This window comes from Leuciscus leuciscus (assembly GCF_965113295.1).
Source record: "Leuciscus leuciscus genome assembly, chromosome: 7".
NCBI lineage: Eukaryota > Metazoa > Chordata > Actinopteri > Cypriniformes > Leuciscidae > Leuciscus > Leuciscus leuciscus.
The window spans coordinates 25,161,403-25,174,374 of NC_138731.1; the positions used below are offsets into that span (position 1 = coordinate 25,161,403).

General features: G+C 40.9%; 2 protein-coding genes and 1 long non-coding RNA gene across 3 annotated transcripts; all 3 read left to right on the forward strand.

The window, feature by feature from the left end:
* Window positions 1–3,046: 3,046 nt before the first annotated feature.
* On the forward strand, window positions 3,047–4,268 carry LOC309502472 (uncharacterized protein). The gene is made up of 2 exons (XM_082174840.1): window positions 3,047–3,938; window positions 4,234–4,268. Exon 1 carries the CDS (start codon window positions 3,467–3,469, stop codon window positions 3,848–3,850), a length of 384 nt encoding a protein of 127 aa, XP_082030966.1. The 5' UTR covers window positions 3,047–3,466; the 3' UTR covers window positions 3,851–3,938; window positions 4,234–4,268.
* Window positions 3,853–5,536, forward strand: LOC309503082 (uncharacterized protein; the record flags this gene model as incomplete). Its single annotated transcript, XM_082175772.1, has 3 exons — window positions 3,853–3,938; window positions 4,234–4,516; window positions 4,892–5,536. The coding sequence occupies 3 exons, from the start codon at window positions 3,853–3,855 to the stop codon at window positions 5,534–5,536; spliced, it is 1,014 nt and encodes a 337-aa protein (XP_082031898.1).
* Window positions 5,537–10,409: 4,873 nt separating this feature from the next.
* Window positions 10,410–12,935, forward strand: LOC309503101. The gene is made up of 3 exons (XR_014207499.1): window positions 10,410–11,478; window positions 12,235–12,433; window positions 12,571–12,935. It is a non-coding gene; the product is annotated as an uncharacterized lncRNA (long non-coding RNA).
* The last annotated feature ends 37 nt before the right edge of the window (window positions 12,936–12,972 follow it).

Consider the following 12,972-nt stretch of genomic DNA (forward strand, 5'->3'; position numbering starts at 1 on the left):
GGGCCATAATCGGTCTGATTTTGTATAGGACATGTATTGGCCTTATATGAAACACAGAAGGTAATTCTGTCCGATTTAAGTAAGGAAGATATATGGTCGCAGTATATGAACCATGCAGGTTTTTTTCATATGGGTTGTCCTTAATTTGTCCATGTTTGGGCCTAAGGTATGATTCAAGTCGAGGTCTCGAGTTTTTTAATTATTTTAATCACATAGTATAATAATTACTTCTACAATAGACTAATGCTTTGTTTTAGACAATAGGTGTTTATTTTAATTGCTGTGATGGCACACCACTATAAAATGAATACTGAGGAAACACGTACTGCTACCAGAAAATTTTGTTTAAAAAAAATAAAAATCTGAACATGTTTTACACATGAAACATAAGTGACAGAACATATTAGATTGGGGTTGCATAAACCCTCATTGTGTAGCCTTTCAATTAAAATATTTTGTTATGGGTGTGCTTGTTGTTCATTTGTCTCAAAAGTATCATAGATTTGTTAGTCAGCGGTGCATTTAGCTGTTCATTAGTGCTGTTGATATCAGACAGTCCGAAATTTTAATCATCAGCAAATCAGGCATACAATAAGACATCAAAAGATGTTTACAAATTACAAATTACAAATAACGGCTGGGATGAGAATCAGCACCTCCAAATCCGAGGCCATGGTTCTCAGTCGGAAAAGAACCTTGCCCACTTCAGGTTGGTGGAGAGTTCCTGCCTCAAGTGGAGGAGTTCAAGTATCTTTGGGTCTTGTTCATGAGTGAGGGAAGGATGGAATGGGAGATTGACAGACGGATCGGTGCAGCTTCTGCAGTAACGCGGTCGATGTACCGGTCTGTCGTGGTGAAGAAAGAGCTGAGCTGCAAGGCGAAGCTCTCGATTTACCAGTCAATCTACGTTCCTACTCTCACCTATGGTCATGATGAGCTGTGGGTCATGACCGAAAGGACAAGATCCCGGATACAGGCGGCCGAAATGAGCTTTCTCCGCAGGGTGGCTGGGCGATCCCTTAGAGATAGGGTGAGGAGCTCGGTCACTCGGGAGGAGCTCAGAGTAGAGCCGCTGGCCCGCTGCTCCTCCACATCGAGAGGAGCCAGCTGAGGTGGCTCGGGCATCTGTTCCGGATGCCTCCTGGTCCTGGACACCTTCCCGGGAAGGTATTCCGGGCGCATCCCACCGGGAGGAGACCACAGGGAAGACATAGGACATAGAGCTGGAGGAAGTGTCTGGAGAGAGGGAAGTCTGGGCATCTCTGCTTAGACTGCTGCCCCCGCGACCCGGCCCCGGATAAGCAGAAGAAGATGTGTGATGTGAAAAAAAAATATAATAAAGCCCAATTCCAAAAGGATATATTAGTGCTTGCTCCACACAGTTGAGGTGGTACGAATAATTGATAAAACAATACATTGCAATATGGTTTCTTGCAATACATTATCAGTACCCTAGCTGGCACTAATGCAGATTGCATCTTGCTTTACTGTATACCAAAACAAGCATTTCGGTTCTTGAACAGCTAAGAGTCAGTTTAATCAACTCTCTAGTATGTTCAGTTTATGTTAAAATCGTGCGAGAGCAATTCAAAAGCATACAAAACTGTCTGTTCTCTAATCGCTCTCGCGGTACTTTGATGTCATACACCAACCGGTCTGTGCAGCGCTGCTTTAAGTAAAAAAAAAACAGTGACACTCACTATTCACTATTCCCTACATTACTTCAGTAATTTAGTCCACTTGAAGGAGTGAATTAAAAAGAGTATTCCCTAAAAAGAGTTTTAAAGAGTTTCCCCGTTAAAAAGAATGAGCAAATTCTGACACTGAGTGCACCGGAAGAGCAGTCACTTTTGCATAAGTTTGTGCTTGTAGTTTAAAAATCATTTGAAACTTAGCAAATTGACAGCTCCAGTAGTAATGAAAGGATTTATCATGGAAACTAGCATGTATAAACCTTAATTAAACAATTTAATAAATTAAAAGAAATTTATACCTGTATGATATTACGCTGTATCCACATTGAACTATAGCGGTTTGGAAAATGGATGGACGATTCAGCTCTGGGCGCCATCATCTGGTGAAACGCGTGAATTAATTTGACCCTCACAGTGCATTATAGCCGCTGAGCGTACATTAGTTGCACTATCGTTATTGGGGTGCATTATGGTATTGAACGAGTGCACTCGATAACGTCCACTATAGTTTTGCACACCACTACAAATGGCTGTCCCCTCAAATAGTGCTCTGTTTAAGGGTAGAGGAGAGATTTCGGACACAGCCCATAGGTGTGTTCGACAGACCGATCGGTGTGTGACATCTAAGTACTGCGAGAGCAATTAGAGAGCTGACAGCTCCGTATGCTTTCAAATCACTCTCTCAGTACTTGGATGTCACACACCGATCGGTCTGCGCTGTGCCGCTTCAAGCCGAATACACCTAATGGCTTCCAACAAATTACCTTAACTAAACTACACCTAAATAAAGAGTTTCAGTGAAGGTCTCTACTTGCTGTGAACCAGATTGAATCACACTTTTCTCTTTCAATCAGCAGATTTGCACTGATCACTCCAAGTTCAAACTCACAACATGATTCATTCTGTGAAGAAGGCGTGGTCCGAATCTTCCCTCGCTCACTTAACAAAGTAGAACATGGGCCTATACCATGAAGCTGGTTTCGGTGGCTAGCAATGTATGTTTCAGTTTAGTTTGCGCCAACCTTTTAGTTTTAGGCACCATGAAAGTGGCTCAGCTTTTAGCAGAGTTCATCGCCATACTAACTTATGCTCCATGGCAGGTTATGTTCTGTATAAGAGATTGCGAACTGAAACTGCACCAATCAGCAGTGAGCAAAGGGACACCTCTGACACAATTAAGTCACCTCCCCAGTTTCTCTTGCTCCAAATTAAAGGTCACAACATAGTAACAGATTTTTAAAGACAAAATTGTAAATATTGCCATAATTATTTATTATAAATATTTTATATGACTTATATATTATTTACATAATTTGTATACACTTAATCCATTACACATGAGCATCTTTAGATTATTACAGTTTTTCCCAATTGCTAAAACACAAAAAGTGAATGCCCAGATCAAAGCGTCAAAACCGTACCGTTTGCATGCATGTCTTACACACAGGCACCAAATGAATAAACACATTGTAGGCATTGCACTGCAAACAATTGTGCAACACACGGTGCAAAACACTACACACAGAGTGTTGTATGTTACACACGTTGGAAAATGAGGAAACACTTTGCATACAGCACATCCATTCAATAATAAAAACACATGCGACAATAGCAACACCCCCGCACACACAGTAAAACACTTAACCGGTAATTGAACACTAATCAGTCACAGCTGTAGCACTATAAATAGAACTCAGGTATGCGCACCTGTCGTCATACAATTGCGAATATGGAGGCCGAAGGACCAAGGGGAAGGAGAAGACGAGGAAGAGATGGGGGAAGAGGGAGAGGACAACGAGATGGGGGAAGAGGGAGAGGAGATCGAGGAAGAGATGGAGGAAGAGGGAGAGGAGAACGAGATGGGGGAAGAGGGAGAGGAGATCGAGGAAGAGATGGAGGAAGAGGGAGAGGAGAACGAGATGGGGGAAGAGGGAGAGGAGATGGAGGAAGAGATGGAGGAAGAGGGAGAGGAGAACGAGATGGGGGAAGAGGGAGAGGAGAACGAGATGGGGGAAGAGGGAGAGGAGATCGAGGAAGAGACGTGGGAAGAGGGAGAGGAGAATGGCACCAACCTGAACGGGAACCAGGCAGACGCACAACTATCACTGACGACACCAGGGCCACTGTGGTGGACCATGTCATCAACCATGGCCTGACTATGAGGGAGGCCGGGCAGAGGGTCCGGCCCAACCTCAGCCGCTTCACGGTAGCCAGCATCATTCGGACATACCGACAAGAAAACAGGTATGTCCTGAATTAACGCCAAAGGACTGCACAGTACCCACACAGCAAATTTTCTAGTGTTAGTGTAGATTTTCCAGTGTTACAGTAATTTAACACTTTTACAGTGGTTTACATATAAACCCTGGGGGAGTGTTAATTTGACTGTAACTCAGAGTGTTAAATTTGCGTTTTCAAATTTGCTGTGCATCAGCGTTCTGGCTGAATCTGGTTATACAGTATTTCACCACGTACAGTATGACAGTACGGGATGGGGAACAGAACCTAACCATCGACACTAATCATGCATTGTTTGCAGAACTGCCAGGCGACCTGCCGTGGGAGGGAGGCAACAAGTGTTCACCCATGCCCAGGAACTGGCCGTTGTCAACCTTGTGGTGGCAAACAACACCATCACCCTGCGCCAATTGCGTGAGCGCATCCTCGAAGACCAGGCAATTTTCCACAATGTGCACAGTGTCAGTACGACGACACTCGCCCGGGTCCTGCGGGAACACCACGTCAGCATGAAACAACTTTACAAGGTTCCATTTGAGAGGAACAGTGTTGCAGTCAAGAACCTTCGCTATGACTATGTGCAGGTGAGTGCCACAGTACCACTACAATGGCAGTTGTGTGTTTACATGGATATATACCTTGCAGTCGCCCCCCTTCTGCAAAAAAAAAAATACTTAAAAATCTTGTTCCATTGGCAAAAAGGTCACATTTATCTTGTTTTTATGTAAAATAAGCTAACCATCTAGATTGTTTTACCTGAAAACAAGATAAATTTGACTTTTTTGCCAATAGAACAAGATTTTTAAGACAAGATTTTTTGCAGTGGGGACATTGCCAACATTTTGGTGATATCCGAATGTGTCCAACCCAATCCACAGTCATTGTGCGACATTGTAGAGGCAGTACCGCTGTATTCAGGAACACAATAGTGACATTTTGGTATATGCATGTTCTGTTAGACTGTCCTGGCCTTCGATGCGGCAGCGCAGCAACATGAGTACATCTACATAGATGAAGCTGGGTTCAATCTGGCAAAAACCAGACGTCGGGGCCGGAACATCATCGGCCAAAGGGCCATCGTGAACATCCCCGGGCAGCGCGGGGGCAACATCACCATGTGTGCCGCCATTAGTGGTCAAGGGGTCCTCCATCACCATGCCACCCTAGGACCCTTCAACACTGCACACCTACTGGCATTTCTCGATGCACTACATGATGTGGTCACACAGGACAGACCAGGGCAGCCCATGTTTGTTGTCATCTGGGATAATGTCAGTTTCCACCGGGCTGCTCTGGTCCGGGACTGGTTTGCCAACCACGACCATTTCATGGTGTTGCACCTGCCCCCTTATTCCCCGTTCCTAAATCCGATCGAGGAATTCTTTTCGGCATGGCGGTGGAAGGTCTATGACCGCCTACCACATGTACGCGTGCCGCTCCTGCGAGCGATGGAGGAGGCATGTGGGGACATCGAGGTGGGGTCGATCCATGGGTGGATACGCCACACACGGAGATATTTTCCCCATTGCCTGGCAAGGGAAGACATTGCCTGTGATGTGGACGAGGTGCTGTGGCCCGACCCCAATCGACGACGAGATCCCTGACATGGACCTGCAATAGAAACACCTACACCAGATGTTCAATACTTATAGTAGTTCTGCACCTGTACACTGAGTTTTGGTTGTGGAAATAAACACGGTTTACAGACTACAAATGTAGGCAGTGTCTTGAGTACAGTTGACCTGTGTGTTGTGTTTGCTTTGACTGTTTATATTGCATGTGCATGTGTGTTTCCTATCGATCCGAAGAGGGCCTTTTCAAGTTAAAGTGTTAACTTTTTGATTGCAGAATGTTATTTTGCATTGGCAGTTAGATGTTGATCTCCAAGTGCTGTGTCAAGAAATCTTGTGTGTTGAGTTTTGACACAATGAGCCAAATTTTTTATTTTGTGTGTAAGCAATTGAAAAAAAACTGTAATTATTATTTCAGAAGGGGGCATGTGTGGTAATGCAACGCTGTTTGCCAACTGCCACAATAGATACATATACATAGATTGCTCATTTGCTGCCATTTCAATGGGCCGCTAAGTAGTCGGCCATATTGGAGTGGTCCGTGAACATTTGAGAGCAAACTGACTGAGCGTCTGCAACCGTAGTTAGACACATGTATGAATATCTACAGTATATATGAAATAATCTTCATCAGATGATTTTGCTTAACTAACACAATACAACAAGACGAAGGCATCAGCTTACACAACATTAAAAAGTTACCACAGTAAAAGTAAAAATATTTAAAACATACCATAGTAAAAACATATATTTAGTTAATACATATAAAAAGTTAAACACAAATCAACACATTCTCACCTGTGATAGGTTATCCCATTTCATCAGTAATTTAAATCTCGGTGTTTTCACAAACAGAAGTTGCACAATGTTGTGGCATCATTGATTCTTATGGTGAGTGACGACATGCTGACCGTTTCAAGATGGCGGGCGCACCGATGTATCTGGAGCGGTCGAATGTGGAATCTACGTATACATATCTATGACCGCCACAACAGGAAAAAGAGCAGAAGAAGAAGAGACGATCTATGCACCATCCCAAAACAAGAGTTCAGATGGCATGCAAAAGCTTGCTAGTAGCCTATACGCTGAGTTTCAATTAATGTTTGCTCCACTAACTTCACGGAAAAGAAATCTATCCACCTTATTTTGCAATGTGGAAGAAAATACGATGACATACTTCCTTAAAGGGGTGGTATAATGCCCTTTTCACAAGATGTAAAATAAATCTTTGATGTCCCCAGAGTGTGTATGTGAAGTTTTAGCTTAAAATATCCCACTGATATTTTTATATAGTATGTTTAAATTGTCACTTTTTGAGGGTGAGCAAAAACGCGCCGTTTTTGTGTGTCCCTTTAAATGCAAATGAGCTGCTGCTCACGGCACAGAGGGCGGACCTTCAACAGCTTGTTCTTAGCAGCTTCGATTACCTCACATAGACATGCACTGAAAACCTTTAGCCTTTTATGTTTAAACCGGAGTCAAACAAAGATGGAGAGACTAAAGAAGAAGTGACAACATGTAGACAACATTTCTGAATGGTAAGTTGATGAATTTATGTAGCTTATGTGTAGTTGTCTTCAAGTCATTGATTGGCATATTCTGTCATGATAATCTATTAATCGTAGCCATAAACCTGCGGGATTTATGTCAATTTTAGGGTTTGTGATGTCACTAACCCAGAGGAATGTCATGTAGTCCCAACCAGCCGTTTGTTGTAGTCCTTAAAAAGCAATTTCTTTAAAAAAAATATCTCCCTTTGCTTTGAACTTTGAGCGTTGTAACTTTGCAGATGTTGGTAATGCTCAAACAGCAACATTACACACTAACTAAAGTTAGAAAAGTGAAATCATAATCAACCACTCCTTTAATACCTGCCATAAAAAGCCGTCGAGCTTCTTGCAGCGTGCAGATCATAGGGTGCCCCACATCCACATTCAGTTCTGGTGCGTAGATTGAGGTCAAAACAAATATCTTGCAGGTATTTTTTACGCTTGAACCAGCTATTATGGCACACCCTAGCACACCCTAACTGCGCAAAGGACGCCAGTCTGTCTGGAGTCCATTTTAAAAGTTACCTAGCCAGTCAAAACTTCACAGTCGACGAAAAACTACGGGTTCACAATACAACTACGATTATCAGAAGTGGCTTACCGAAAATCGAACACATTATATTTAAAAAATGGCGGTGCCTGCACTTGCATGAAAAATAAGGTGGATATTCTTTGTCTTCAAAGTCTTTGTTGTCTCTTGTAGGCTTATGTCACGGACTTCCGAAGCTTTGTTTGGTCGCATGCTTTTTCTGCACTGCGGTGATTTGTTAGATACGGTGGAGAAAACAAGTCTGACTACAAGATTGTGTTAAAATGTGTTAAAAGTTTCGAGTAATGAACCATTTTTCGGCACAATTTGATGAAAGCCTCAAATGCTTCAGAAATCCTCGGTTTCCCATCACAAATTTATGCACTTCATAATCTCTTAATCTTTGGCAGAAGAGGGAAAAGAATATTGCCAAAGACTTTATATTTACTATGGGAAAAAATGCAATGCACAATATGGCGGAATAAGTCCAGCCTTCTAAATAAAAGTGCCAATCGCTGTTTGATAAAAAGTAATCGTGTCACTACAGCCATTAGAAGCTCCAGACGGTTGCTATAGAAACAGTCATGAGACATGAGAGATAGCATGGGCATTGGCTGATCCAGCCTCAAAAATAACAGGTTCTCAGGGTCAAAGCTACGGTGGCCGAGAGAGCTCAACGCGCTGCAACTGAAGAAAACACATGCATATAGAAAAAACACCCGCAAATTAAGAAAACATCTTCATCAGTTTCACAACACATGTGTGCTCCAAATACTCACAACACAACCAAATACAGAAACGCGCTGCAAAAGTTCACAACACAACCAAATACAGAAACGCGCTGCAAAAGTTCACAACACAAACAAACAGAAACGCGCTGCAAATAGGACAGAACACAACGGAAATGTTTCCGGGGAACCCAATAAGTGACGGACGGACGGACGGACGGACGGCTGGGACGTGCTTATTGCTCGTGAGCTTTACCTATGCCCTACTCTCTTAAAAGGGCAGACGGCAGAGCCCTTGAATTGGGCACTTTGGAGGGAGCGGGGCACTTGTGTGCCATTATGTTGATGAAGGGAGCAACGAAAGACAACGTAATTTCCTCATTATTTTCACCTGGGATGTTCCCATGACAACGCAGCGCGTGTCCATCAGCTGAATAGCCGTTCTTACCAGAAATATAATATTATTGCTGTTAACATAACTGTTGCAAATAAATATACATTTTATACAACAAGGTTTTTAAAATATGCGTTATATGTCTGTGTGTGAGTGTCTCAACTTTAAAACTTGCCGTCTCATATTTGGACCCTAGCTGCATTCTAACATTTCTTATGAAACTTATTTTAACATAACATGACAAAATGTGTACAATGTAACTGATGTATAGATTAATGTCTTTCCCTCATGTTCTTTTTCTCTATCTTTATTTATTTATTTATTTTAGTCTTCAGCTCATTGTTCTTTTTAGTATTCTTATGACATTGAACATATTGTAAATACATTTTGTATATTGTATACAAAGTTGTATGCCATAAACGTGTCATCTCTGTATGTTTTGCCAAAAAATGTAATAATAATAAAAGTAGACAGCTGTAAGCGCGTCCTAGCCGGGTCCGTCACTTATTGGGTTCCCCGGAAACATTTCCGTTGTGTTCTGTTCTATTTGCAGCGCGTTTCTGTATTTGGTTGTGTTGTGAACTTTTGCAGCGCGTTTCTGTATTTGGTTGTGTTGTGAGTATTTGGAGCACACATGTGTTGTGAAACTGATGAAGATGTTTTCTTAATTTGCAGGTGTTTTTCTATTTGCATGTGTTTTCTTCAGTTGCAGCGCGTTGAGCTCTCTCGGCCACCGTACAAAGCCTGAGTTGACAGAAAAAGTTGATGATCAGCCTCATTGTACTAACAAAGCCTGAATTGACTGGTTTGGTTTTGTCAACTCAAAACTAATCCTGTAACCCTGAATTTGTTCAACTACAATCATGGTATGAGCCACAGGCTTCCAAAATGGCAGCGTGGATTTTCGCGTTAAGGGAAGTGTTAAGAAAAGACTATAGCGATATTTAAAGTAAAGTGAAACGCGTCCCAGTATTATGCGCAGGTCTTTTGAATATGTTACAACTATGCATTATTTTTTATATGCTGTGTAATGAACTAAGCCGACTAGCTGTTGTTCAGAAAATATAAACACGAAACAATTTAAGTCCCACAAGATAGCTTAAATTCAATGCAATGTTGAGCAAAATAAGCCTTTAAAATGCTTTTTAATGTTTTTGGTTATGTTATCCAGAAATGGCTGGAGAGTGCGTTAAAACCTATAGTGACAATTTGCCATATTTGAAGCGCTCACTGCATTATTGGGCTTTGTAGCGTTTTGAGTCAGCTTTTGGTGCATTCAAGTCATCTCGTAAAGATCGTATTTACTAGTTGAACGCACATGGATGCCACCACAATGTCGTATACGAATGGGCAGCTTTACGAGTTGGGGGGCGTGTCAGTGAGAAACATGACGGAATACCACAAATTGGTCCACAATACTTAAAGGTATTAGCAGTGATATTGTCCGATTTTTCTATTTACAGCGAAGTAAGCTAATTGCCTGCACAGAATATGATGGCATTATAATATAGCAATGTAATATGTAAAGATAAAGTTTGCAGTGGCTTCATAAATTAATTAAAAACATAAAAAAGCAAAGCACACCTTATGCACATTTCTTTGTTCTTCATTTTCTAGAACTAGAGTTTAAGAACTGTATTTTATTTATTTTTTATTTTTTTGTAATTAATTAAGAGAAAGTACACCGCCACCCAGATAGCAAAAAATATCGGCACGGCTTCTTTTTGCCGCCGGCCCCAAGCTGTCGGCTATAGGTGCGGCCCGCTGGCGGCGATGAAACGTTTGCCGCCGAATACGTCACTCCCAAATTTTGCGAGATGCCGCCGGCGAACAGCCGCCGGGCCGCCGACTTCATTCTCTCTGGCGGTTGCCGCCGTCTAAATGAACCGCGGCCGGCTGGCGGCAAGCCGCTTTGAAATCGACCAGCCATGAGTGAAACTGACAGCATCTTAACTACTTTTCACATTTAAAGCGATTATAATTATTATGTGAATTATATACATTTTTGTTGTTGCTCCAAAGCCATTAGGGGTTATAACAGATTTGACTCTGATTCCATGATAAGGTTTAGGAAATTACATTTAAATTACTTTGAAACTCTGAAGCGATAATATGTAAAATATATAGAATTATTTTATTCACTTAAGGTGACAATTCTTTACATTTCTTTGATTTATGCACAATTTGAGATGCACCAATAGACCAAAAAGAATTCCTTTTGTAAAACTTACTTGGCAATAAATATCTTTCTGATTCTGATTAGTTTTTAAAATAAATATTTCATTCATGGTATGAACAATTTAGCAGAATAAATGGATGAAGTTAGATTTTTCACCAATGCTTGAAATCAGTGAACAGTGAAAGACATCTGCAACTTGGCCAAAATCTTGGGTTTGCTTTATATTTTTTTATTAATTTGCAACCATGGTAATGTCTATGAGAAACATGAAAATCCCTGTTTTGACCTGAAGGATAAAGTGAAATATTTATAAATATTTTGTCTCTCTGTCACTCCAGGAAATTGTGGTTATGTCTTTCATTGTTTTACAAGCTCAATTTTTAATTTATTTTACCTTTTACATGTATAAGGGATTACTTTGCAGTCTGCAATTGCGAGTTTTGCGACCTGTACAAATGTTTAAGAAAGTGTTAAAGCACAAACAGAGAAGTACCTCCACCGGTCGAGAGGGGCAGCACCTAAAAAACTGAAGCAGATTTACTCGTCTCGTCACACGGTTTCAGTATTTGGAGAGAGGGAAGATACGATCTTTTAAGTAAGTACATTTTTCCTTTTTGTGTAACGCAATATTACTATGTTCATTTTTGACATTGTTTTTAGTTCTTCTTCTTAAAATCTGTTCTTGCCTAACTAGTCAAGCTAAAGTAAGTTAGCCTTGTTTGCAAAGTTTCCGCCATGTTTCTGACATAGCTAGGCTAACGTTACTTGGTTTCTTCCTGGCGTTGAGTTTTTTTCTTCTTCTAAGTATGTTTAACTGTTATGTATGTTTATACAAGTGTGAGTACATGTGGTTTAAGATAGTATTGGTCAGTCGAATTAACTAACGTTACAGTTCCTGAACTACGGACAATTATTCTGCCGCCTGCGTGGGAATGGTAACGTTAGCAAAATCTTCACGACAAGAAAGACTGATCAGTATAACTTGTGTTTTTTTCTAACTAAACATGATTATGCTGCTAGTCTATATTACAGTGTTCGCTACCACATGCTGTTTCACCTTTTTTACACACTGAGTTCAAGCATGTTCTAACGTTACATGTTAAATGTATCTAGCTACAGTAGGTAGCCAAACTTTACATCTAGAAAGACTTAGTTTAACTTTTGGTGTTTTCTTACAAAAATAACGATGTAGGTTGTTTATATGATTTTGTTTGTCTGAACATGGTTTTCTGTTGATCCACTTGTGAAAATTACTGCTTTTTCGAAGGTGTGAGCATTTTAATGTTGTTGATTTTGCCTGAAATTTTTTTATCAAAAAGTATACTTTATGCTAATGTGTCTTCTATTTTAGATGCTTCACATTGTTCAGTTTATCAACAAGGAGGATCTGCCATTTGCAGTTGTTCCGCAAGAGTGGCTCAGCGAAGGGCATGTGCCATTGGCCCCCATTTAACCTCCGCAAAAAAGACAAAGGAACAATTTAGCCATCCGCTGCACACCTCCACACAGCACCTGGGAGAAACATCATTTTAAGTTCATGAAGGGAGCAGGTAAATGGGTCTGACTTGTACATTTGATTTTCCTTTATTTCATCTGTGTAATTTATTTGTCTGTTTATTGTGGATAACGGAATCTTTCATTCATTATTATTATTATTATCATCAAATTTCTGTTTCCTCTTTCTTAGAACCAGGTTTCTCCCCAGTAATCCAGAATCCGCCAAGAGTTTGAGTTCAAGTAAGTGATGTTATTTGTGAAGTTTTTTTGTCTTGGAAACTATTGCTTCTATTTAAAGTTGGCATGAACTGGAAGTTACAAACGACTTTTCTCCAGTGTTGTGACGTATTTCCAAGTGAAAGGGAATATTGAATAGAGGAGCAGGGTTTTACTCTAGCGCTCCTCCTCTCCATCTCTGCTCATAGCAGACTAATGGTTTGAGGGGAGTTGCTACGCCCTCACGCCATTGCACATGACCGGAAGAGAAGTCGTTTCGAGGGGGGAGGCAAGGGTAACGTATTTGATTAAAGATTATAAGGGTACATGAATAAAAAAAAAAAAATGAAGTGCAGAGATGAATCATTTACATTAA